The 27,826-nt window shown below is 39.2% G+C and overlaps 1 protein-coding gene across 7 annotated transcripts in view; it reads left to right on the top strand.

The window, feature by feature from the left end:
• Window positions 1-27,826, top strand: part of LOC121656748 (MAP7 domain-containing protein 1-like) — a 66,606-nt gene that overhangs the window by 21,423 nt on the left and 17,357 nt on the right. For 3 of the 7 annotated variants that reach the window (XM_042011835.1, XM_042011837.1, XM_042011838.1), the window contains exons 3-7: window positions 241-309; window positions 469-489; window positions 3,483-3,646; window positions 16,740-16,848; window positions 18,470-18,574. In XM_042011835.1, coding sequence (XP_041867769.1) covers window positions 241-309; window positions 469-489; window positions 3,483-3,646; window positions 16,740-16,848; window positions 18,470-18,574 — 468 coding nt within the window. The remainder of the gene's footprint in view (window positions 1-240; window positions 310-468; window positions 490-3,482; window positions 3,647-16,739; window positions 16,849-18,469; window positions 18,575-27,826) is intronic. The other 4 variants (XM_042011839.1, XM_042011841.1, XM_042011836.1 and 1 more) reach the window with 3 other exon arrangements.

The following is a 27,826-nucleotide window of genomic DNA, read 5'->3' as shown; positions in this document are numbered from 1 at the left end:
AGTAAATACTCAGACCAACAACCATGCCATGTTCAAAGTCCTCTTTCGTCTTCACCACGTCTACATGCCCACATGCTGCCATGTGATTGGCTGGTTGGATACTTGTATTAACAGCAGAACAGGTGGATGTTGAGTGTAAATCCTGATAACTGGCTGCTCTGCTGTAACAGGTTCAGATTTGCTGCAAAACAACATCAACAAGTGAATTCAGTTTGATGTTAAAAATCTTTTCTCTTCCAGACTCGATGAGCTCAGAGCAACGACAGAAACTGGCCAGGGAGCGGAGAGAGGAGAGAGCCCGATACATCGGTAAGAAACTGCACAGGTCTCCCGTTTAACTCCAAACGCTCCTGATGCATGAAGCAGGAACTTCTTTAACAGCTCAGTGTGGACATCCTGTATCCTCCTGCTGTCAAGGCTCTGATGCTCACTTATGTCTCTTATTGTTTCTTCTTGCACGGCTCTCAGAAGAGCAAACTCAGCTTCAAGGTAAGGCGCTTCACTAAAACCTCAGCATCCGCTGCAGTCATGCCATGTGGGAATAATCAGCCACTTCCTGCCAGTCGTTTCCTTTCTTCCTCCCTCCATGAATCGATGATGCTTTAGCTTCTTCCCATCATCTGCTGAAAACTTGGTCATCTGCAGCCTCACTTTTGAATTTCTGCTTCTGTCATCTTTGTTTGCTTTGACTTTGAGTTCTGCTTTCCCACCCAGCGTGCATGTTCCACACCTACTTTTCTTTCTTTTTACTTTGTGTCTGCAGAGTCCAACCCCTCCTTATAAATATTGTTAAAGACACATGAGGTCAGAGTGTGACCAACCATTCAGAGCAGAGCTTAGACGTCGCACAGAGCTCGAGGCGCTTGGCCTGAAAAATGAGAAGTCATTACCATGAAGTGAAACCAGGCTTCACAGACAGATTAGATGTAATTACCGCCGTCGTTAGTCCCAGGGCCCGCGGTCAACTGCTGCAGATATTATCTGAGCTGCACTCATCTGCAGCTGCTCTGGGATCAGTCTATCCCCGTCTGCTTCTCCATGCAGTTAAAGAGAATATTGTTAAGTCTGTTTTTATTAATGTAAGCATTATAATTACATGTAGATGCACACATGATATCTGAATGATTAAACATCACTTTGTAACATGAGACACTGATCTGATTTCTGGAGGAGCAGAAACGATTCAGTGATGATGAAGCAATGATGAATTAAATCCAGAACATCCTGTCATCACTGCTACATCGCTAATAGGTATCTCTAACACAGTCACAAATATCACAACAAACCCGTATCAGCTGACCATCGCAGGGTTTATCCTGTCCGCCATCCTGGTTGTACTCTGCAGAAGTAGCTGGAAAGCTGTGAAGGAGCTTTTATTTAAGGGACTGATTGCTGGTTAATTATCAGCAGCAGGAAAGACAAACAGACATCTGCTGCAGAGAAATCAGCAGGAAACTGCTGCATATGCACGGTTTTCTGAATTACGCTGTAATGAACACCGACTTCCATCTGTTGCTGCAGGCATGTCGACAGCTTTCACACAGAGATGGCTTAACTACTGGCTGATGTGAGAAGTTTTAAAGTCACAGCATCTCAGGAAACGATGGCCCTTTAACCGCTCGATGGGATTGATACTGATGTTAATGGTCCTCACTGGATAGATGTGTGATGTATGATTCACTGTTTCTGCTCCAACAGCAGACTGAAGCTTTCCTTTTTTAATGGATTGTCTGAACAGATGTTGCTCATCGGATGGTATTACTGATATTATTTGGCTAAATCGGCTCCAACTAAACTGATAAAACCAATCAGGATGACTTATCATGATTAAGTTTACAGAAATGAACGCCATCCAGTTTTCAAAGCCAGAAAGATGAGCTGTGATACCTTCATGTGCATGTAACCCACATTAGGACTTTTAATAAGCTGTTCAACAGACAGCTGGAAAATGAAAATCAGAAGTGGGCCGAGGCTTGAGCCCTGTGGGACGCCACAATGTAGCTTAGAGGCTGAGGAGGTAAAATGATGTGGGAATGATTCTCAGAAGGTCGGAGTTGAATAAACCAAGAACAGAGTTCTTCCTTTCTACTATTGTCATCATGATATACACAACAAAAAGTTTTCCTCATATGAACTCATATTGCAGCTCACCAGTATCAGTGGCTCAGGGTGAGTGTTGAGCTTATTCCCCCTGACAGTGTCTCATCAGGGCAGACAGAGAGAAACCCCAACACACAGTTTAGTTTTAGTTGTGTTCGTTACAGAAAACCCAGCAACTCAGAAGTACTAGTACTTTATGTTGGAAACATAAATATGTTTTTAGCTATAATGCTGGCAGAAAGACTTTTTCACTGTTATTTGCATGGAAAAAATCTCCTTGCCATCCATTGCCTTATTGGGTCTAGGGGGGGTTGTAAAGTCATATTCTGTGGACTGGAAGCAGCTAACTGCATGTTGCTCCCAAAGCTGAGGAAAGCAGATAAAGCTGAAGCACAGCACTGCTTACTTCCAGATTACCAAGTTCTGCTTTAAGTACTACACCAAGTAAAAGCCAATGAAATGTTGCTTCTAATGATAATAATAATATTTATTTCTATAGCACAAAACAAATGATACAAACTGCTTTTCAAATCATAAAAAACAGCAGCTCAAAACAAACTAAATCAACAACAGCAAAAAACAAAACCATGTAACTCAGGCTGCACGATGTCAGGAAAACCTGCGAAACGTGATAACGGCATTGAAGGTTGCAATGACGATATGAGTTCAGATAAATAAGATTTGATGTTTCTCATATGGAGTTCTACTCAAACTCTAATGCAGCTAGCACTGCATAGAACCTAACAAGCTTCCCTGTGGTTGCCTGTAGGTGGCAGCAGAGATTCGCCATGTTTCTCCTGGTGGTTGCCACAATTATCCAGCATGTCTTGCAGAGTTCTTGTTTGTAGTGCATCATCTCTATTGTAACTGAAATATTTCCAAACAGCCAGCATGCTGTTTTTTTTTTAGCCAAGAGTTTTCCTGCATCCACATTTTCGTTGCTCCTGTCGCTAATTTCAACCATCACCATCCATGTGATCTGTTGCTGCAGCCATTCCATCTACATGGAGCATTTAGGACAGTAAGAAAGAATGAATTTTGCAGACATCTTGTCTTTAACATCTAGCAAACAGTCATGTTAAGCTTTTAACTTTGCAGGGTCAGTGGCTTTAACTAGGAAGTACAGCAGTGTGTCATCAGTATAGAAATTAAACCGAGTATAATGTCTTTTAATGATGTGCCCCAGGGGGAAGCATGTACAAAGAAAATAAAAATGACTGACCCCTGTGGCACACCGTACTCCAACAATGCCTGCATAGCATGTTCAAACATTTAAGAAGTCTCAAAGAAATAAGGAGGACTGTCCAACTCAGCAGCGCTAGTTGCGTCAGACGTGTCTGAAGGTTTCTCATCATTTTCTGTGTTTCTGTGGTGGTCTGCAGCAGCAAAGAAGGCCCAGTGGCTGGAGAAGGAGGAGAAGGCTCGACGCCTGAGGGAAAACCAGCTGGAGGACCGCAGGAGGAAGCTGGAGGACCAGAGGCTGAAGGCCGAGAAACGTCGAGCGCTGCTGGAGGAGAAGCAGAGACAGAAACTAGAAAAGAACAAGGTAGGAAAGAAAATGTTGCTTGGTTGGTTTGAAAGACAGCAGCATGATTAATAGTTCAGACTGTGAAATCTGAATAAATGATTGTCACAGCTCAAATTAATTTATATTTTATGGCATTTTGAGTGTAGGATGCTGGTGCAGAGATAGTCTGCTTTTCAGCAGACTGGTTTATACTGGGATTAAAAGCTGTTACAGACTGGTTTATACTGGGATTAAAAGCTGCTACAGACTGGTTTATACTGGGATTAAAAGCTGCTACAGACTGGTTTATACTGGGATTAAAAGCTGCTACAGACTGGTTTATACTGGGATTAAAAGCTGCTACACACTGGTTTATACTGGGATTAAAAGCTGCTACACACTGGTTTATACTGGGATTAAAAGCTGTTACAGACTGGTTTATACTGGGATTAAAAGCTGCTACAGACTGGTTTATACTGGGATTAAAAACTGCTACACACTGGTTTATACTGGGATTAAAAGCTGCTACACACTGGTTTATACTGGGATTAAAAGCTGCTACAGACTGGTTTATACTGGGATTAAAAGCTGCTACAGACTGGTTTATACTGGGATTAAAAGCTGCTACACACTGGTTTATACTGGGATTTAAAGGTGCTACAGACTGGTTTATACTGGGATTAAAAGCTGCTACAGACTGGTTTATACTGGGATTAAAAGCTGCTACACACTGGTTTATACTGGGATTTAAAGGTGCTACAGACTGGTTTATACTGGGATTAAAAGCTGCTACAGACTGGTTTATACTGGGATTAAAAGCTGCTACACACTGGTTTATACTGGGATTAAAAGCTGCTACAGACTGGTTTATACTGGGATTTAAAGGTGCTACAGACTGGTTTATACTGGGATTAAAAGCTGCTACACACTGGTTTATACTGGAAATAAAAGCTGCTACAGACTGGTTTATACTGGAAATAAAAGCTGCTACAGACTGGTTTATACTGGGATTAAAATCTGTTACACACTGGTTCATACTGGGATTAAAAGCTGTTACGGACTGGTTTATACTGGAAATAAAAGCTGCTACAGACTGGTTTATACTGGAAATAAAAGCTGCTACAGACTGGTTTATACTGGAAATAAAAGCTGCTACAGACTGGTTTATACTGGGATTAAAAGCTGCTACAGACTGGTTTATACTGGGATTAAAAGCTGCTACAGACTGGTTTATACTGGGATTAAAAGCTGCTACAGACTGGTTTATACTGGGATTAAAAGCTGCTACAGACTGGTTTATACTGGGATTAAAAGCTGCTACAGACTGGTTTATACTGGGATTAAAAGCTGCTACAGACTGGTTTATACTGGGATTAAAAGCTGCTACACACTGGTTTATACTGGGATTAAAAGCTGCTACACACTGGTTTATACTGGGATTAAAAGCTGTTACAGACTGGTTTATACTGGGATTAAAAGCTGCTACAGACTGGTTTATACTGGGATTAAAAACTGCTACACACTGGTTTATACTGGGATTAAAAGCTGCTACACACTGGTTTATACTGGGATTAAAAGCTGCTACAGACTGGTTTATACTGGGATTAAAAGCTGCTACAGACTGGTTTATACTGGGATTAAAAGCTGCTACACACTGGTTTATACTGGGATTTAAAGGTGCTACAGACTGGTTTATACTGGGATTAAAAGCTGCTACAGACTGGTTTATACTGGGATTAAAAGCTGCTACACACTGGTTTATACTGGGATTTAAAGGTGCTACAGACTGGTTTATACTGGGATTAAAAGCTGCTACAGACTGGTTTATACTGGGATTAAAAGCTGCTACACACTGGTTTATACTGGGATTAAAAGCTGCTACAGACTGGTTTATACTGGGATTTAAAGGTGCTACAGACTGGTTTATACTGGGATTAAAAGCTGCTACACACTGGTTTATACTGGAAATAAAAGCTGCTACAGGACTGGTTTATACTGGAAATAAAAGCTGCTACAGACTGGTTTATACTGGGATTAAAATCTGTTACACACTGGTTCATACTGGGATTAAAAGCTGTTACGGACTGGTTTATACTGGAAATAAAAGCTGCTACAGACTGGTTTATACTGGAAATAAAAGCTGCTACAGACTGGTTTATACTGGAAATAAAAGCTGCTACAGACTGGTTTATACTGGAAATAAAAGCTGCTACAGACTGGTTTATACTGGGATTAAAAGCTGTTACAGACTGGTTTATACTGGGATTAAAAGCTGCTACACACTGGTTTATACTGGGATTAAAAGCTGCTACACACTGGTTTATACTGGGATTAAAAGCTGCTACACACTGGTTTATACTGGGATTAAAAGCTGCTACAGACTGGTTTATACTGGGATTAAAAGCTGCTACACACTGGTTTATACTGGGATTAAAAGCTGCTACAGACTGGTTTATACTGGGATTAAAAACTGCTACAGACTGGTTTATACTGGGATTAAAAGCTGCTACACACTGGTTTATACTGGGATTTAAAGGTGCTACAGACTGGTTTATACTGGGATTAAAAGCTGCTACAGACTGGTTTATACTGGGATTAAAAGCTGCTGCAGACTGGTTTATACTGGGATTAAAAGCTGCTACAGACTGGTTTATACTGGGATTAAAAGCTGCTACAGACTGGTTTATACTGGAAATAAAAGCTGCTACAGACTGGTTTATACTGGAAATAAAAGCTGCTACAGACTGGTTTATACTGGGATTAAAATCTGTTACACACTGGTTCATACTGGGATTAAAAGCTGTTACAGACTGGTTTATACTGGAAATAAAAGCTGCTACAGACTGGTTTATACTGGAAATAAAAGCTGCTACAGACTGGTTTATACTGGAAATAAAAGCTGCTACAGACTGGTTTATACTGGGAATAAAAGCTGCTACAGACTGGTTTATACTGGGATTAAAAGCTGTTACAGACTGGTTTATACTGGGATTAAAAGCTGCTACACACTGGTTTATACTGGGATTAAAAGCTGTTACAGACTGGTTTATACTGGGATTAAAAGCTGCTACAGACTGGTTTATACTGGGATTAAAAGCTGCTACACACTGGTTTATACTGGGATTAAAAGCTGCTACAGACTGGTTTATACTGGAAATAAAAGCTGCTACAGACTGGTTTATACTGGGATTAAAATCTGTTACACACTGGTTCATACTGGGATTAAAAGCTGTTACGGACTGGTTTATACTGGGATTAAAAGCTGCTACAGACTGGTTTATACTGGGATTTAAAGGTGCTACAGACTGGTTTATACTGGGATTAAAAGCTGCTACACACTGGTTTATACTGGAAATAAAAGCTGCTACAGACTTGTTTATACTGGAAATAAAAGCTGCTACAGACTGGTTTATACTGGGATTAAAATCTGTTACACACTGGTTCATACTGGGATTAAAAGCTGTTACGGACTGGTTTATACTGGAAATAAAAGCTGCTACAGACTGGTTTATACTGGAAATAAAAGCTGCTACAGACTGGTTTATACTGGAAATAAAAGCTGCTACAGACTGGTTTATACTGGAAATAAAAGCTGCTACAGACTGGTTTATACTGGGATTAAAAGCTGTTACAGACTGGTTTATACTGGGATTAAAAGCTGCTACACACTGGTTTATACTGGGATTAAAAGCTGCTACACACTGGTTTATACTGGGATTAAAAGCTGCTACACACTGGTTTATACTGGGATTAAAAGCTGCTACAGACTGGTTTATACTGGGATTAAAAGCTGCTACACACTGGTTTATACTGGGATTAAAAGCTGCTACAGACTGGTTTATACTGGGATTAAAAGCTGCTACAGACTGGTTTATACTGGGATTAAAAGCTGCTACACACTGGTTTATACTGGGATTTAAAGGTGCTACAGACTGGTTTATACTGGGATTAAAAGCTGCTACAGACTGGTTTATACTGGGATTAAAAGCTGCTGCAGACTGGTTTATACTGGGATTAAAAGCTGCTACAGACTGGTTTATACTGGGATTAAAAGCTGCTACAGACTGGTTTATACTGGAAATAAAAGCTGCTACAGACTGGTTTATACTGGAAATAAAAGCTGCTACAGACTGGTTTATACTGGGATTAAAATCTGTTACACACTGGTTCATACTGGGATTAAAAGCTGTTACAGACTGGTTTATACTGGAAATAAAAGCTGCTACAGACTGGTTTATACTGGAAATAAAAGCTGCTACAGACTGGTTTATACTGGAAATAAAAGCTGCTACAGACTGGTTTATACTGGGAATAAAAGCTGCTACAGACTGGTTTATACTGGGATTAAAAGCTGTTACAGACTGGTTTATACTGGGATTAAAAGCTGCTACACACTGGTTTATACTGGGATTAAAAGCTGTTACAGACTGGTTTATACTGGGATTAAAAGCTGCTACAGACTGGTTTATACTGGGATTAAAAGCTGCTACACACTGGTTTATACTGGGATTAAAAGCTGCTACAGACTGGTTTATACTGGAAATAAAAGCTGCTACAGACTGGTTTATACTGGGATTAAAATCTGTTACACACTGGTTCATACTGGGATTAAAAGCTGTTACGGACTGGTTTATACTGGAAATAAAAGCTGCTACAGACTGGTTTATACTGGAAATAAAAGCTGCTACAGACTGGTTTATACTGGAAATAAAAGCTGTTACAGACTGGTTTATACTGGAAATAAAAGCTGCTACACACTGGTTTATACTGGGATTAAAAGCTGCTACACACTGGTTTATACTGGGATTAAAAGCTGTTACAGACTGGTTTATACTGGGATTAAAAGCTGCTACAGACTGGTTTATACTGGGATTAAAAACTGCTACACACTGGTTTATACTGGGATTAAAAGCTGCTACACACTGGTTTATACTGGGATTAAAAGCTGCTACAGACTGGTTTATACTGGGATTAAAAGCTGCTACAGACTGGTTTATACTGGGATTAAAAGCTGCTACACACTGGTTTATACTGGGATTTAAAGGTGCTACAGACTGGTTTATACTGGGATTAAAAGCTGCTACAGACTGGTTTATACTGGGATTAAAAGCTGCTACACACTGGTTTATACTGGGATTTAAAGGTGCTACAGACTGGTTTATACTGGGATTAAAAGCTGCTACAGACTGGTTTATACTGGGATTAAAAGCTGCTACACACTGGTTTATACTGGGATTAAAAGCTGCTACAGACTGGTTTATACTGGGATTTAAAGGTGCTACAGACTGGTTTATACTGGGATTAAAAGCTGCTACACACTGGTTTATACTGGAAATAAAAGCTGCTACAGACTGGTTTATACTGGAAATAAAAGCTGCTACAGACTGGTTTATACTGGGATTAAAATCTGTTACACACTGGTTCATACTGGGATTAAAAGCTGTTACGGACTGGTTTATACTGGAAATAAAAGCTGCTACAGACTGGTTTATACTGGAAATAAAAGCTGCTACAGACTGGTTTATACTGGAAATAAAAGCTGCTACAGACTGGTTTATACTGGGATTAAAAGCTGCTACAGACTGGTTTATACTGGGATTAAAAGCTGCTACAGACTGGTTTATACTGGGATTAAAAGCTGCTACAGACTGGTTTATACTGGGATTAAAAGCTGCTACACACTGGTTTATACTGGGATTAAAAGCTGCTACACACTGGTTTATACTGGGATTAAAAGCTGCTACAGACTGGTTTATACTGGGATTAAAAGCTGCTACAGACTGGTTTATACTGGGATTAAAAGCTGCTACACACTGGTTTATACTGGGATTAAAAGCTGCTACACACTGGTTTATACTGGGATTAAAAGCTGTTACAGACTGGTTTATACTGGATTAAAAGCTGCTACAGACTGGTTTATACTGGGATTAAAAACTGCTACACACTGGTTTATACTGGGATTAAAAGCTGCTACACACTGGTTTATACTGGGATTAAAAGCTGCTACAGACTGGTTTATACTGGGATTAAAAGCTGCTACAGACTGGTTTATACTGGGATTAAAAGCTGCTACACACTGGTTTATACTGGGATTTAAAGGTGCTACAGACTGGTTTATACTGGGATTAAAAGCTGCTACAGACTGGTTTATACTGGGATTAAAAGCTGCTACACACTGGTTTATACTGGGATTTAAAGGTGCTACAGACTGGTTTATACTGGGATTAAAAGCTGCTACAGACTGGTTTATACTGGGATTAAAAGCTGCTACACACTGGTTTATACTGGGATTAAAAGCTGCTACAGACTGGTTTATACTGGGATTTAAAGCTGCTACAGACTGGTTTATACTGGGATTAAAAGCTGCTACACACTGGTTTATACTGGAAATAAAAGCTGCTACAGACTGGTTTATACTGGAAATAAAAGCTGCTACAGACTGGTTTATACTGGGATTAAAATCTGTTACACACTGGTTCATACTGGGATTAAAAGCTGTTACGGACTGGTTTATACTGGAAATAAAAGCTGCTACAGACTGGTTTATACTGGAAATAAAAGCTGCTACAGACTGGTTTATACTGGAAATAAAAGCTGCTACAGACTGGTTTATACTGGAAATAAAAGCTGCTACAGACTGGTTTATACTGGGATTAAAAGCTGTTACAGACTGGTTTATACTGGGATTAAAAGCTGCTACACACTGGTTTATACTGGGATTAAAAGCTGCTACACACTGGTTTATACTGGGATTAAAAGCTGCTACACACTGGTTTATACTGGATTAAAAGCTGCTACAGACTGGTTTATACTGGGATTAAAAGCTGCTACACACTGGTTTATACTGGGATTAAAAGCTGCTACAGACTGGTTTATACTGGGATTAAAAGCTGCTACAGACTGGTTTATACTGGGATTAAAAGCTGCTACACACTGGTTTATACTGGGATTTAAAGGTGCTACAGACTGGTTTATACTGGGATTAAAAGCTGCTACAGACTGGTTTATACTGGGATTAAAAGCTGCTGCAGACTGGTTTGTACTGGGATTAAAAGCTGCTGCAGACTGGTTTATACTGGGATTAAAAGCTGCTACAGACTGGTTTATACTGGAAATAAAAGCTGCTACAGACTGGTTTATACTGGAAATAAAAGCTGCTACAGACTGGTTTATACTGGATTAAAATCTGTTACACACTGGTTCATACTGGGATTAAAAGCTGTTACGGACTGGTTTATACTGGAAATAAAAGCTGCTACAGACTGGTTTATACTGGAAATAAAAGCTGCTACAGACTGGTTTATACTGGAAATAAAAGCTGCTACAGACTGGTTTATACTGGGAATAAAAGCTGCTACAGACTGGTTTATACTGGGATTAAAAGCTGTTACAGACTGGTTTATACTGGGATTAAAAGCTGCTACACACTGGTTTATACTGGGATTAAAAGCTGTTACAGACTGGTTTATACTGGGATTAAAAGCTGCTACAGACTGGTTTATACTGGGATTAAAAGCTGCTACACACTGGTTTATACTGGGATTAAAAGCTGCTACAGACTGGTTTATACTGGAAATAAAAGCTGCTACAGACTGGTTTATACTGGGATTAAAATCTGTTACACACTGGTTCATACTGGGATTAAAAGCTGTTACGGACTGGTTTATACTGGAAATAAAAGCTGCTACAGACTGGTTTATACTGGAAATAAAAGCTGCTACAGACTGGTTTATACTGGAAATAAAAGCTGTTACAGACTGGTTATACTGGAAATAAAAGCTGCTACAGACTGGTTTATACTGGGATTAAAAGCTGTTACAGACTGGTTTATACTGGGATTAAAAGCTGCTACACACTGGTTTATACTGGGATTAAAAGCTGCTACACACTGGTTTATACTGGGATTAAAAGCTGCTACACACTGGTTTATACTGGGATTAAAAGCTGCTACAGACTGGTTTATACTGGGATTAAAAGCTGCTACAGACTGGTTTATACTGGGATTAAAAGCTGCTACAGACTGGTTTATACTGGGATTAAAAGCTGCTACAGACTGGTTTATACTGGGATTAAAAGCTGCTACACACTGGTTTATACTGGGATTAAAAGCTGTTACAGACTGGTTTATACTGGGATTAAAAGCTGCTACAGACTGGTTTATACTGGGATTAAAAGCTGCTACACACTGGTTTATACTGGGATTAAAAGCTGCTACAGACTGGTTTATACTGGGATTAAATGCTGCTACAGACTGGTTTATACTGGGATTAAAAGCTGCTACAGACTGGTTTATACTGGAAATTAAAGCTGCTACAGACTGGTTTATACTGGAAATAAAAGCTGCTACAGACTGGTTTATACTGGGAATAAAAGCTGCTACAGACTGGTTTATACTGGGATTAAAAGCTGTTACAGACTGGTTTATACTGGGATTAAAAGCTGTTACACACTGGTTTATACTGGGATTAAAAGCTGTTACACACTGGTTTATACTGGGATTAAAAGCTGCTACAGACTGGTTTATACTGGGATTAAAAGCTGCTACACACTGGTTTATACTGGGATTAAAAGCTGCTACAGACTGGTTTATACTGGGATTAAAAGCTGCAACAGACTGGTTTATACTGGGATTAAAAGCTGCTACACACTGGTTTATACTGGGATTTAAAGGTGCTACAGACTTGTTTATACTGGGATTAAAAGCTGCTACAGACTGGTTTATACTGGGATTAAAAGCTGCTACAGACTGGTTTATACTGGGATTAAAAGCTGCTACAGACTGGTTTATACTGGAAATTAAAGCTGCTACAGACTGGTTTATACTGGAAATAAAAGCTGCTACAGACTGGTTTATACTGGGATTAAAATCTGTTACACACTGGTTCATACTGGGATTAAAAGCTGCTACACACTGGTTTATACTGGGATTAAAAGCTGCTACAGACTGGTTTATACTGGGATTAAAAGCTGCAACAGACTGGTTTATACTGGGATTAAAAGCTGCTACACACTGGTTTATACTGGGATTTAAAGGTGCTACAGACTTGTTTATACTGGGATTAAAAGCTGCTACAGACTGGTTTATACTGGGATTAAAAGCTGCTACAGACTGGTTTATACTGGGATTAAAAGCTGCTACAGACTGGTTTATACTGGAAATTAAAGCTGCTACAGACTGGTTTATACTGGAAATAAAAGCTGCTACAGACTGGTTTATACTGGGATTAAAATCTGTTACACACTGGTTCATACTGGGATTAAAAGCTGTTACAGACTGGTTTATACTGGGATTAAAAGCTGTTACAGACTGGTTTATACTGGAAATAAAAGCTGCTACAGACTGGTTTATACTGGAAATAAAAGCTGCTACAGACTGGTTTATACTGGAAATTAAAGCTGCTACAGACTGGTTTATACTGGAAATAAAAGCTGCTACAGACTGGTTTATACTGGGAATAAAAGCTGCTACAGACTGGTTTATACTGGGATTAAAAGCTGTTACAGACTGGTTTATACTGGGATTAAAAGCTGCTACAGACTGGTTTATACTGGGATTAAAAGCTGCTACAGACTGGTTTATACTGGGATTAAAAGCTGCTACAGACTGGTTTATACTGGGATTAAAAGCTGCTACAGACTGGTTTATACTGGGATTAAAAGCTGCTACAGACTGGTTTATACTGGGATTAAAAGCTGTTACAGACTGGTTTATACTGGGATTAAAAGCTGCTACAGACTGGTTTATACTGGGATTAAAAGCTGCTACACACTGGTTTATACTGGGATTAAAAGCTGCTACAGACTGGTTTATACTGGGATTAAAAGCTGCTACAGACTGGTTTATACTGGGATTAAAAGCTGCTACACACTGGTTTATACTGGGATTTAAAGGTGCTACAGACTGGTTTATACTGGGATTAAAAGCTGCTACAGACTGGTTTATACTGGGATTAAAAGCTGCTACAGACTGGTTTATACTGGGATTAAAAGCTGCTACAGACTGGTTTATACTGGGATTAAAAGCTGCTACAGACTGGTTTATACTGGGATTAAAAGCTGCTACACACTGGTTTATACTGGGATTAAAAGCTGCTACAGACTGGTTTATACTGGGATTAAAAGCTGCTACACACTGGTTTATACTGGGATTTAAAGGTGCTACAGACTGGTTTATACTGGGATTAAAAGCTGCTACACACTGGTTTATACTGGGATTAAAAGCTGCTACACACTGGTTTATACTGGGATTAAAAGCTGCTACAGACTGGTTTATACTGGGATTAAAAGCTGCTACAGACTGGTTTATACTGGGATTAAAAGCTGCTACAGACTGGTTTATACTGGGATTAAAAGCTGCTACAGACTGGTTTATACTGGGATTAAAAGCTGCTACAGACTGGTTTATACTGGGATTAAAAGCTGCTACAGACTGGTTTATACTGGGATTAAAAGCTGCTACAGACTGGTTTATACTGGGATTCAAAGCTGCTACAGACTGGTTTATACTGGGATTAAAAGCTGCTACAGACTGGTTTATACTGGGATTAAGAGCTGTTACAGACTGGTTTATACTGGGATTAAATGCTGCTACAGACTGGTTTATACTGGAATTAAAAGCTGCTACACAGTGGTTTATACTGGGATTAAAAGCTGCTACAGACTGGTTTATACTGGGATTAAAAGCTGCTACAGACTGGTTTATACTGGGATTAAAAGCTGCTACAGACTGGTTTATACTGGAAATTAAAGCTGCTACAGACTGGTTTATACTGGAAATAAAAGCTGCTACAGACTGGTTTATACTGGGATTAAAATCTGTTACACACTGGTTCATACTGGGATTAAAAGCTGTTACAGACTGGTTTATACTGGAAATAAAAGCTGCTACAGACTGGTTTATACTGGAAATAAAAGCTGCTACAGACTGGTTTATACTGGAAATTAAAGCTGCTACAGACTGGTTTATACTGGAAATAAAAGCTGCTACAGACTGGTTTATACTGGGAATAAAAGCTGCTACAGACTGGTTTATACTGGGATTAAAAGCTGCTACAGAATGGTTTATACTGGGATTAAAAGCTGCTACAGACTGGTTTATACTGGGATTAAAAGCTGCTACACACTGGTTTATACTGGGATTAAAAGCTGCTACAGACTGGTTTATACTGGGATTAAAAGCTGCTACAGACTGGTTTATACTGGGATTAAAAGCTGCTACAGACTGGTTTATACTGGGATTAAAAGCTGCTACAGACTGGTTTATACTGGGATTAAAAGCTGCTACAGACTGGTTTATACTGGGATTAAAAGCTGCTACACACTGGTTTATACTGGGATTAAAAGCTGCTACAGACTGGTTTATACTGGGATTAAAAGCTGCTACAGAATGGTTTATACTGGGATTAAAAGCTGCTACAGACTGGTTTATACTGGGATTAAAAGCTGCTACAGACTGGTTTATACTGGGATTAAAAGCTGCTACAGACTGGTTTATACTGGGATTAAAAGCTGCTACACACTGGTTTATACTGGGATTAAAAGCTGTTACAGACTGGTTTATACTTGGATTAAAAGCTGTTACAGACTGGTTTATACTGGGATTAAAAGCTGCTACAGACTGGTTTATACTGGGATTAAAAGCTGTTACAGACTGGTTTATACTGGGATTAAAAGCTGCTACATACTGGTTTATACTGGGATTAAAAGCTGCTACAGGCTGGTTTATACTGGGATTAAAAGCTGTTACAGACTGGTTTATACTGGGATTAAAAGCTGCTACAGACTGGTTTATACTGGGATTAAAAGCTGCTACACACTGGTTTATACTGGGATTAAAAGCTGTTACAGACTGGTTTATACTGGGATTAAAAGCTGTTACAGACTGGTTTATACTGGGATTAAAAGCTGTTACAGACTGGTTTATACTGGAAATAAAAGCTGCTACAGACTGGTTTATACTGGAAATAAAAGCTGCTACAGACTGGTTTATACTGGAAATAAAAGCTGCTACAGACTGGTTTATACTGGAAATAAAAGCTGCTACAGACTGGTTTATACTGGAAATAAAAGCTGCTACAGACTGGTTTATACTGGAAATAAAAGCTGCTACAGACTGGTTTATACTGGGATTAAAAACTGTTACAGACTGGTTTATACTGGGATTAAAAGCTGTTACAGACTGGTTTATACTGGGATTAAAAGCTGTTACAGACTGGTTTATACTGGAAATAAAAGCTGCTACAGACTTGTTTATATTGGAAATAAAAGCTGCTACAGACTGGTTTATACTGGAAATAAAAGCTGCTACAGACTGGTTTATACTGGAAATAAAAGCTGCTACAGACTGGTTTATACTGGAAATAAAAGCTGCTACAGACTGGTTTATACTGGAAATAAAAGCTGCTACAGACTGGTTTATACTGGGATTAAAATCTGTTACACACTGGTTCATACTGGGATTAAAAGCTGTTACAGACTGGTTTATACTGGAAATAAAAGCTGCTACAGACTGGTTTATACTGGAAATAAAAGCTGCTACAGACTGGTTTATACTGGAAATTAAAGCTGCTACAGACTGGTTTATACTGGAAATAAAAGCTGCTACAGACTGGTTTATACTGGAAATTAAAGCTGCTACAGACTGGTTTATACTGGAAATAAAAGCTGCTACAGACTGGTTTATACTGGAAATAAAAGCTGCTACAGACTGGTTTATACTGGAAATAAAAGCTGCTACAGACTGGTTTATACTGGAAATAAAAGCTGCTACAGACTGGTTTATACTGGGATTAAAATCTGTTACACACTGGTTTATACTGGGATTATAAGCTGTTACAGACTGGTTTAAACTGGAAATTAAAGCTGCTACAGACTGGTTTATACTGGAAATAAAAGCTGCTACAGACTGGTTTATACTGGAAATAAAAGCTGCTACAGACTGGTTTATACTGGAAATAAAAGCTGCTACAGACTGGTTTATACTGGAAATAAAAGCTGCTACAGTCTGGTTTACTTGATAAAACATTTGAAAAAGTAAAAACTTCTTATTGTTTTAATGGTTAAAACTTTCAGAAAGGTTACCTTGTTTCTTTTACGAATCTCTGAACTAAACATTGACTGTGTTTTCCTACAGGAGCGATATGAGGCCGCTATCAAGAGGTCCACCAAGAAGACCTGGGCTGAGATCCGCCAGCAGAGGTGGTCCTGGGCTGGTGGACTCAACCAGACCTCACGCAGAGAAAGTGAGTATAGGGAGAGCTGACAGAAAGCATGACATCCTGGCTGTAACTTGAGTCTTTGTGCTGAACAGACTGTGACTCACTGCTTGAGCTGATGCAATTCCAGGAAAGAGCTTGTCACACGGGCGGGGTACCAGGCAGATGACCCACAGCTCGCTACTCCCGCCCTGATCTAAACCCAGAAAAAAGAGGCGGGTGTCGTGGACACGCTTCATTAGATTCAAGGTGTGAGGAGTTTCTCAGAGAGATGTGACGACTCTAGGTCATACGAATGTTCAGAATGAGAAAGGTCATCATAGTCATGTCATAGTGAAAGTTCTAGATGTTCCAGCCTTCTGAATGGAGACTGCTGCTGTCTGCAACCACGCCAGAAAAAACCCAAACAAAGCTTTGCTAACATCAGCTCCGTAAGACTCTCCTCCTCTTTCCACGAACACAATGAAAACCGGATCAGAACTGCCCCCATAACTTCCAGCCAATCACAGATCTTAGATGAGACGCATCATCTTTCACTTTGATTGACGGGTTTGTGATTTCTGAGCTTCTGGCATGTTCAATGACGCTCTGTAAATTTTAGAATGGTTCTGGTTCATCACGGTGGTGGTAAATTTGATTATTCATTTACTCTTTGATAGCACTGTTAAACTAGAAGTTTCTTTATATCTTAAGATTTTATTTTCTCATCTTACAGTGAAACTGCTAGTGATGTTGATCTGTATAAAAACATTAATCATTATGGACATTTTTGTCCATTTGAGATCATTTTTATCTCTAAATCTGACCGTTATTGTAATCATGTAAGTGCATTTGGAACAATTCTTCATAAGAAAGTCTCCTCACTAATTTTATATTTCAATTTTTAATTTTTCTAGCAGTATTTTATGCTGAGGCCTTTAATGGAGCTGATTTTAGTGGTGAACAGTAAAATTATTATTTATCTAGATAAAGAAAACCTAAAATGATAGAATGCATAATTATGTTTTATAATAGCTTTTAAAAGTTTGGGACTAATGTGATTTAATGTGACAATTTGTCCTAAAAAGCGAGGAAAACAACAGTAGGGACATCTAGTCATCAAACTGTCTTTTATAGGTTAAAATACCTAAAATTCTTTGAATGTGTTGTAGTTTGAGCATGGTTGAAAACATTCTAGAAATTTTTGCGAAAACAATCAGAAAAAGTTTGAATCTGTAAAGTTTTGTAGTTTTCTTTGGAAGTGGAATCTTTTAACTGAAGGGTGGTAAATTAAACTGACGGCTGAGGGTGGACTGGTAAATATGGATTTTTTTTTTCTTTTTGAGAGGGGGTGTGTTGGGGGCCCCACAAAGCAGTTGTGCTTATAGTGGCCCCAAATGGCTAGCAGCGGCCCTGTTGTAGGGTATTTAAATGCCTAACTCTTGCAACAGGAGCAATCAGAGTCAACATCCTTCCCATACTTTCCTCAGTTCCTTCCTTTTCCCCCAGAGTGTGCAGAATGAGTGGTTTATCCTCGGAGAGTGGTGAGTGTCTGTTGACAGCTGCATGATCCGGACTGGGGGAGTCGACAGCGCCTCAGCCGGGCCGGCCAGCTATTCCCCGGCCGCCTTGTGAACAGTTGTTGTCTGTTGCGTTCTCTCCGGTGCAGGCAGATGCTCAGCCTCCACGGTCAACTTGCCGAGACAGGTGGACCCTGTCATTAACAACAGGCTGTCCAAGTCCTCTGCCACGCTCTGGAACTCCCCCAACAGAAGTAAGGACGAGCCAACGTCAGTGTCCACCAGGCCTCCTCTTCTCCCTCTCCTTTCCTCTTCATCCCCCTCTCCTCACACCTTAATCTGGTTTTGTTTGGTTATTATTATTATAACTGTGGTCTCTGGTGGCCTGCCTGCCTGCCTGTGCTTGGTGACTGGTCATTTACCACCTCCTCCCTCCTCCTGTCCCGCCCTCGGCCTCGTGTGCATCGTGGGTTTTAATTTTAGTTGGTAGTTTGTTTTGATTTGTGTTTTCTATGCAGTCTTCTCTGCCTCCCCTTCACCTCGTCATCACTGAGCCATAGTCTGTCCTATATGATTTTGGTGTGTGTGTTTCATGGATTATAAGTTCATATCTTATCACCACACCTTATTTTTGGATGTCCCCCTCCACTGTACTGTTGGTGGTTTGCTACTGTGGTGGTGGATATTGTAGTATGACTGTTAGAAGTGAATCAAGCATAGCCTACAGTAAGATGTACAAGCACTGTATTTTTAAGCTTTAATGTTTTAGATTGTGAAAAAAGACTATTAAGATCACAACAGTATCTCTTAGCTATTTATATTCAACATATCCTATATTTTTTACATCATAAAAAGGGAGTTTTAGTGACATGTAATTTTAATGTTACTTGCCCACATCCGTAATCTATGCATTTTCATGGATAAGTCCCTAATATCACACAGATTTCCATGAAACTTTATAAAAGGTTAAAAAAAACAAGCGTCTCTCTTTATAAAATGACCATTAGTTTATAATTAAACCAACTCAGCATGCTAGCAGCTTTGTTTGTACACACAAAAGTGTGTTAAGCCAGATGCTAACTTAGCATGCTAACAGGCTAGCCGTAATGAACAAGCTAACGTGTTGAAATTTAGCATGTTCACCATGTTTGAGCATGTTGACATTTTTTACTACTCAAAACACACAGTACAGCTGAGTTTGGTTTAAGAACAATGTTTAATGCTCAATTATATAGCACACCAGTAGCTGGCGGTAACTGTACAACAACTAACCATGAGAATGCTAGCTAAGGTCAGCCACTTAACTGCTAGCTACAGAAAAGAAGGCAATGTCATCAGTGTGTCAGATATCTCCTGGTTACAGAAATGTAAAATAACAAGCATCAGTATAAATTCTTGATTTGAAATATGAAAATAAATATTTTTTCTTTAGCTAATGGATCAGTGTTGTTGCTATGTTAAGTTAGATTAAGCAAACTGTTAGACTGCAGATAACCTCTAAACTTAATCCAGTCTTTATTTATGTGCAAAGTTAATTCATGTTGCAGGAAAAGATGAAAATACAAATAATAAAAAGACTGATAACATGAAATTAGAGCTTAGATAATGTGGAAATACTGTTGTATTCACTGAGTTATTTCCCCTGGTCTGTTGGGCCAAACATTTCTTGATTCTGAGTTATTTTATACTTCTTATGATCTCAGCACTTCATTCACGATTACCAAATTTTCTGTCAGAAATGTGTCATATTCCACTCAGTAATAATTAAAATGTTTTAAAAAGCCTAAACATGAAGCTCATAGTGGTAGGAGTGGAAAATCAAAATGCTTCTCTGGGCTACAGGTGCATCAGCTATGGAGTTAGTTAGTTGAAATATTTGCATGATTTGTTTTTTGTAGTAAATTTTTTTTTTTTTTAATATTGATGTTTCTTGCAGAAAATGAATAGACTACTTTAGTGATTAACCCTCATGCCCTTCTTGGGTCTCTTTAGGTATCTTCACTTGTACCTTTGCTGTAATTTTGACTGCATATTTTACTAAGATAATAGTATTTGACAAAGATATACAAATAATTTTTCAATTTAGACATCAACACAGAAAAAAAGTGTTTTCTACTATTAAAAAAATTCCCATTCTACCTCCAGAGGACCTTTTCGGTCATTAAAACCACTTATTTTCATTCTACTGCAAATGCAAATGAGAACTGGTTCTCGTGTAACCTTCATGGTTAAATAAAAGTTCAGTAAAAACAATGATCAAATCATACTGCTACTGCAATACAAAAATGTGAAATTCTGTTAAATCCCTTTTGTAGAATTATGAAAATCAATTCACATTTTCTATGTGATCCGGACTGGGGTTAATGCCAACATAGCAAAGAAAGCTTCATTTATGTTTTTAATATAACCCAGGGACCAAAAAGACCCTTAACAGGAAAAAAAATATTTTTCATCAAAACAAGTGTTGCTTGCTATCTTTGACATATGACAGACTGATAATGCATGCACACACAAAAATCCACCTCACATTCATGAAACAGAAAATAAGTCATTTTTGTGTAAATAATTAGTCACTTTCTAAAAATAAACTGGCATTTAAATAGTTAAAATGATCTAAATAAATTTGCATTTGCTATGCATGACAAGGACTTAAGTTAAAGCCCAAATTTCTTTTCCAAGGAAAAATGTTTTACATATGACCCAGGGACCAAAAAGAGGATAAAAATAGATTTTTAAAGGAGGGTCAGGGGGTTAATGAAAATTACAATTATAGATTAAAAATAAACGTGCTGAATTTCTAATAAACTGAGATTACCTGTTTATGTTGTTGATAGGGGAGCAGTAATGCCCTTGTGAATTTAGATAAAACTTTTAGTCAGACTCAATTCATCGGACTCCTGAGTTGTCACTTTCACGCGTCAGAAACTTGATGTTCATCTCAGATTTGCTTTACGACGTCTCACCGTTGATGCTGTCGCATCAGGTACAATCAGCAGTTTGCACTCTGCTGCTGCTGCTACAATGTACATTCAGATTTTGTCTTTGATCATCGCTACTATAAATACTGGCATGCTGCAGGCACATGAAAGGACCCCTACATACGTACAGACTGGATGCCAGGGCTGCTGTCTTTCTGAGATATTCTGCTCAGTGTTCTAGAAATAGTTTTCAGGAGGGACAGGGGCGTCCGATGTGTTCAGCTACAGGCATCACTCTGCATCCAGGTGAACAGTCCATCAGCAGGAACAGGCTCAGCCTGGTCTTGCCGCATTATAGAAGGAAGAGGAGGAGGGAAACCACTGTTGCCTAGCAACAGAGGTAGTGAGGTTATCAGTTAGTCATAAAACATGTTGATGGGCCAGCATGCAGCTGAGGTGGCTGCCTTCATGTTAAAGCAAGAACTCCTTGTAGCAGCACTCCTGTGATTGCACTGTCCTCATGTGAGTGTGTGATGTATGTGTCTGAAGGTGTCGTGCAGATGTTGTCCAGGTGTACATCAAGACTGATGCCCTGAAAAGAAGCTCAGCTCATGCACAATGTTATAAGATGGACACAAAGTCGACTTACGAGGTCTCGTGTTGAAGTGACAACATGTCCATCTGTGTGCCGCCGTCTCCCAACCACTCGTCTCTTTTCTGCAGGACAAGACATTAACCCTTAAAACTTAAAAAACCCTTAAACCCTTAAAAAAACAGTATAAACCAGTCTGTAGCAGCTTTTAATCCCAGTATAAACCAGTCTGTAGCAGCTTTTAATCCCAGTATAAACCAGTCTGTAACAGCTTTTAATCCCAGTATAAACCAGTCTGTAGCAGCTTTTAATCCCAGTATAAACCAGTCTGTAGCAGCTTTTAATCCCAGTATAAACCAGTCTGTAACAGCTTTTAATCCCAGTATGAACCAGTGTGTAACAGCTTTTAATCCCAGTATAAACCAGTCTGTAGCAGCTTTTAATCCCAGTATAAACCAGTCTGTAGCAGCTTTTAATCCCAGTATAAACCAGTCTGTAGCAGCTTTTAATCCCAGTATAAACCAGTCTGTAACAGTTTTAATCCCAGTATAAACCAGTCTGTAGCAGCTTTTAATCCCAGTATAAACCAGTCTGTAGCAGCTTTTAATCCCAGTATAAACCAGTCTGTAGCAGCTTTTAATCCCAGTATAAACCAGTCTGTAGCAGCTTTTAATCCCAGTATAAACCAGTCTGTAACAGCTTTTAATCCCAGTATAAACCAGTCTGTAGCAGCTTTTAATCCCAGTATAAACCAGTCTGTAGCAGCTTTTAATCCCAGTATAAACCAGTCTGTAACAGCTTTTAATCCCAGTATAAACCAGTCTGTAACAGCTTTTAATCCCAGTATAAACCAGTCTGTAACAGCTTTTAATCCCAGTATAAACCAGTCTGTAGCAGCTTTAAATCCCAGTATGAACTAGTCTGTAACAGCTTTTAATCCCAGTATAAACCAGTCTGTAGCAGCTTTTAATCCCAGTATAAACCAGTGTGTAACAGCTTTTAATCCCAGTATAAACCAGTCTGTAGCAGCTTTTAATCCCAGTATGAACTAGTCTGTAACAGCTTTTAATCCCAGTATAAACCAGTCTGTAGCAGCTTTTAATCCCAGTATAAACCAGTGTGTAACAGCTTTTAATCCCAGTATAAACCAGTCTGTAACAGCTTTTAATCCCAGTATAAACCAGTCTGTAGCAGCTTTTAATCCCAGTATGAACTAGTCTGTAACAGCTTTTAATCCCAGTATAAACCAGTCTGTAGCAGCTTTTAATCCCAGTATAAACCAGTGTGTAACAGCTTTTAATCCCAGTATAAACCAGTCTGTAACAGCTTTTAATCCCATTATAAACCAGTCTGTAGCAGCTTTTAATCCCAGTATGAACTAGTCTGTAACAGCTTTTAATCCCAGTATAAACCAGTCTGTAGCAGCTTTTAATCCCAGTATAAACCAGTCTGTAACAGCTTTTAATCCCAGTATAAACCAGTCTGTAGCAGCTTTTAATCCCAGTATGAACTAGTCTGTAACAGCTTTTAATCCCAGTATAAACCAGTCTGTAGCAGCTTTTAATCCCAGTATAAACCAGTCTGTAACAGCTTTTAATCCCAGTATAAACCAGTCTGTAACAGCTTTTAATCCCAGTATAAACCAGTGTGTAGCAGCTTTTAATCCCAGTATAAACCAGTCTGTAGCAGCTTTTAATCCCAGTATAAACCAGTCTGTAACAGCTTTTAATCCCAGTATAAACTAGTGTGTAGCAGCTTTTAATCCCAGTATAAACCAGTCTGTAGCAGCTTTTAATCCCAGTATAAACCAGTCTGTAGCAGCTTTTAATCCCAGTATAAACCAGTGTGTAGCAGCTTTTAATCCCAGTATAAACCAGTCTGTAACAGCTTCTAATCCCAGTATAAACCAGTGTGTAGCATCTTTTAATCCCAGTATAAACCAGTCTGTAGCAGCTTTTAATCCCAGTATAAACCAGTCTGTAGCAGCTTTTAATCCCAGTATAAACCAGTGTGTAACAGCTTTTAATCCCAGTATAAACCAGTCTGTAGCAGCTTTTAATCCCAGTATAAACCAGTGTGTAACAGCTTTTAATCCCAGTATAAACCAGTCTGTAACAGCTTTTAATCCCAGTATAAACCAGTCTGTAACAGCTTTTAATCCCAGTATAAACCAGTCTGTAGCAGCTTTTAATCCCAGTATAAACCAGTCTGTAGCAGCTTTTAATCCCAGTATAAACCAGTGTGTAACAGCTTTTAATCCCAGTATAAACCAGTGTGTAACAGCTTTTAATCCCAGTATAAACCAGTGTGTAACAGCTTTTAATCCCAGTATAAACCAGTGTGTAACAGCTTTTAATCCCAATATAAACCAGTGTGTAACAGCTTTTAATCCCAGTATAAACCAGTGTGTAGTAGCTTTTAATCCCAGTATAAACCAGTCTGTAACAGCTTTTAATCCCAGTATAAACCAGTCTGTAACAGCTTTTAATCCCAGTATAAACCAGTCTGTAACAGCTTTTAATCCCAGTATAAACCAGTCTGTAGCAGCTTTTAATCCCAGTATAAACCAGTGTGTAACAGCTTTTAATCCCAGTATAAACCAGTGTGTAACAGCTTTTAATCCCAGTATAAACCAGTCTGTAACAGCTTCTAATCCCAGTATAAACCAGTCTGTAACAGCTTCTAATCCCAGTATAAACCAGTCTGTAGCAGCTTTTAATCCCAGTATAAACCAGTCTGTAGCAGCTTTTAATCCCAGGATAAACCAGTGTGTAGCATCTTTTAATCCCAGTATAAACCAGTCTGTAGCAGCTTTTAATCCCAGTATAAACCAGTCTGTAGCAGCTTTTAATCCCAGTATAAACCAGTCTGTAACAGCTTCTAATCCCAGTATAAACCAGTGTGTAGCATCTTTTAATCCCAGTATAAACCAGTCTGTAGCAGCTTTTAATCCCAGTATAAACCAGTCTGTAGCAGCTTTTAATCCCAGTATAAACCAGTGTGTAACAGCTTTTAATCCCAGTATAAACCAGTCTGTAGCAGCTTTTAATCCCAGTATAAACCAGTGTGTAACAGCTTTTAATCCCAGTATAAACCAGTCTGTAGCATCTTTTAATCCCAGTATAAACCAGTCTGTAGCAGCTTTTAATCCCAGTATAAACCAGTCTGTAGCAGCTTTTAATCCCAGTATAAACCAGTGTGTAACAGCTTTTAATCCCAGTATAAACCAGTGTGTAACAGCTTTTAATCCCAGTATAAACCAGTCTGTAGCAGCTTTTAATCCCAGTATAAACCAGTGTGTAACAGCTTTTAATCCCAGTATAAACCAGTCTGTAACAGCTTTTAATCCCAGTATAAACCAGTGTGTAACAGCTTTTAATCCCAGTATAAACCAGTGTGTAACAGCTTTTAATCCCAGTATAAACCAGTGTGTAGTAGCTTTTAATCCCAGTATAAACCAGTCTGTAACAGCTTTTAATCCCAGTATAAACCAGTGTGTAACAGCTTTTAATCCCAGTATAAACCAGTGTGTAGTAGCTTTTAATCCCAGTATAAACCAGTCTGTAACAGCTTTTAATCCCAGTATAAACCAGTCTGTAACAGCTTTTAATCCCAGTATAAACCAGTCTGTAGCATCTTTTAATCCCAGTATAAACCAGTCTGTAGCAGCTTTTAATCCCAGTATAAACCAGTCTGTAGCAGCTTTTAATCCCAGTATAAACCAGTGTGTAACAGCTTTTAATCCCAGTATAAACCAGTGTGTAACAGCTTTTAATCCCAGTATAAACCAGTGTGTAACAGCTTTTAATCCCAGTATAAACCAGTGTGTAACAGCTTTTAATCCCAGTATAAACCAGTGTGTAACAGTTTTTAATCCCAGTATAAACCAGTGTGTAACAGCTTTTAATCCCAGTATAAACCAGTCTGTGGCACCTTTAAATCCCAGTATAAACCAGTCTGTAGCAGCTTTTAATCCCAGTATAAACCAGTCTGTAGCAGCTTTTAATCCCAGTATAAACCAGTGTGTAGCAGCTGTCAGACTGGGAGGTAAAATAATGTAAAATGAATGTATGAATAGATGTAGCAGCATAAAGGTCGACCAGAAGAAGAAAGCAGAATTTATTACTAACAGAACTTTGTAGAAATAACACACAGATCAACAGTGACCAAACCTTTTCTCATCTCATCGTTCTCTCAAGTCTTGGCTTTCAGGAGAAAAAATATTGTTATTGAAACAAACACACAACAGAAACTATTTCCATGTTTCCACTTTTTCCTTCAGGTGTTTTTTGCTATTTACAGATATTTCATTATTAGTCAGATGGAGGTGGGTGGATGAGGAAGAGGAGAAGGCAGGATGATGCAGTTAAACTGAACATTGTGTATCTACCAGCTGAGTGTGTGCAGAGAAAACAGCTGATCCATCAGCTGATGTCCAGAGATGTGGGCTGATCTTTTTTAAACAACCTGCTTGCACAGGCGCTCAGTCAGCAGGGTTCAGTGGAATTATTTGATAGCAGAAAATTATCATTGATCCTTAAAACTCCAGCAGATCCCCCACGTTCTATCACTTCTATCAGTATCTCAGGATCTCAGTGTGTGTCTCTGTGGGGTAAATGTGATGGATATTTTACCCTTTAGCTGATCTACAGAGGTTTTCCAGCATTTCTATCCCGTCCAGGAGGTTTACAATCCAGCCACTAAATGTAGTTTTATTCAGAGACTCTATCTGGTAAATCCACAATGATCCATGATAACAGCATTATTTATCACATTTCACCATAAAAACATCACCATCACTACTATGTTGCTAAGAGACCTCTATTTAGACCTGGACATGATGATGAAGCCACTTCCTGTCAGACTTTCCACCAATCAGAGAGCTTAGATTGATGGTAACGTCCAATCAGGAGCAGCCAAAGATCAACCAGTGAGCAGAAAGTTCTATGTGTGTGTGAAGAGAAGAAAAATAATGCTCCTCTATGGCTGGAATAAAGCCAAGAAGACGTTTCTGATGCACGGTGGCGCCACAAAGCAGCTGAGCTGGAGTTGGTTTAGTGAGGATAGCAGGTAAATAGTAGCAGGAATAACTGGAAATGAGGAAAAAGTGGAAATGACAACTGAGGCTGTCCTGGAAACATCATGTCTGCACCGTGACTGGGATTAAAAGCTTCAGCTGCTATATATTATAGAATAAACAGGTGAACCAAAAATATAAAACAGTGGCTTGAAGTTTTAAGGGTTACACAGAGTTTAGGTTGTATTTGACTATATAAAATTCAGGTTTAGAAGAACCTCTCTGTTCTGCTGTGGATGGTTTGAGTTGGTGTCTGAGATGTTTGTCTTTCATTCTTCTAACTCATCGGATCGAGTCCTGCTGTCATCAGATGTGCTGACTTGTCATCACATGACCCTCATTAACGGTAACACGCACACAGGTCCGAGAAGCAGCAGCGATGCTGAGCTGGTCAGAAACCAGCGTTCTTGGCCCGGTCCTGTAAAGGGCCACGCCGGCACCGGTGTGATGAGCGTCGGGTCGGACAGCTCCTCAGTGTGCTTCATCTGGCGTCTGTCGCTTCAGTCAGCTCTGTAATTTGAGGTTAATTTTCCAGGCAAGCTGAACGAACTCTGATAAAACCTCTGATCGGGCTCAGAACGTTGGTTTTTCCTATTACCAGTGAAGTATCTCCAGTCAAACGGGATAATCCTGAAAACGCATCACTGGATGACTGGTTTCATGTATTATGCCTTTAATTCTACCTGAAATGAACACTAATCACGTTAAGCAGTCAATTAAATCCTAAAAACTAGATCTTTCTTTTTAAAGGTTTCACGGGTCGTCTGCATGCTCCACTCGTTTCCCGATCTGTGCCCAGCCCCCATCAAAAACTTCCTAGACCCGCTCCTGGGTATTCTGTCTATGATCTTTACTTAGGTGTGTGTTTAAAACCCAGAAGTTCAGAGGAGACCGGAAACACGAACAGGAGAAATTCTGG

The sequence above is a fragment of the Melanotaenia boesemani genome, chromosome 17 (genome assembly GCF_017639745.1).
Source record: "Melanotaenia boesemani isolate fMelBoe1 chromosome 17, fMelBoe1.pri, whole genome shotgun sequence".
In the NCBI taxonomy this organism is placed as follows: Eukaryota; Metazoa; Chordata; class Actinopteri; order Atheriniformes; family Melanotaeniidae; genus Melanotaenia; species Melanotaenia boesemani.
Note: the sequence above shows the minus strand (reverse complement) of the source record. Positions and strands in the feature narration are given on the sequence as shown.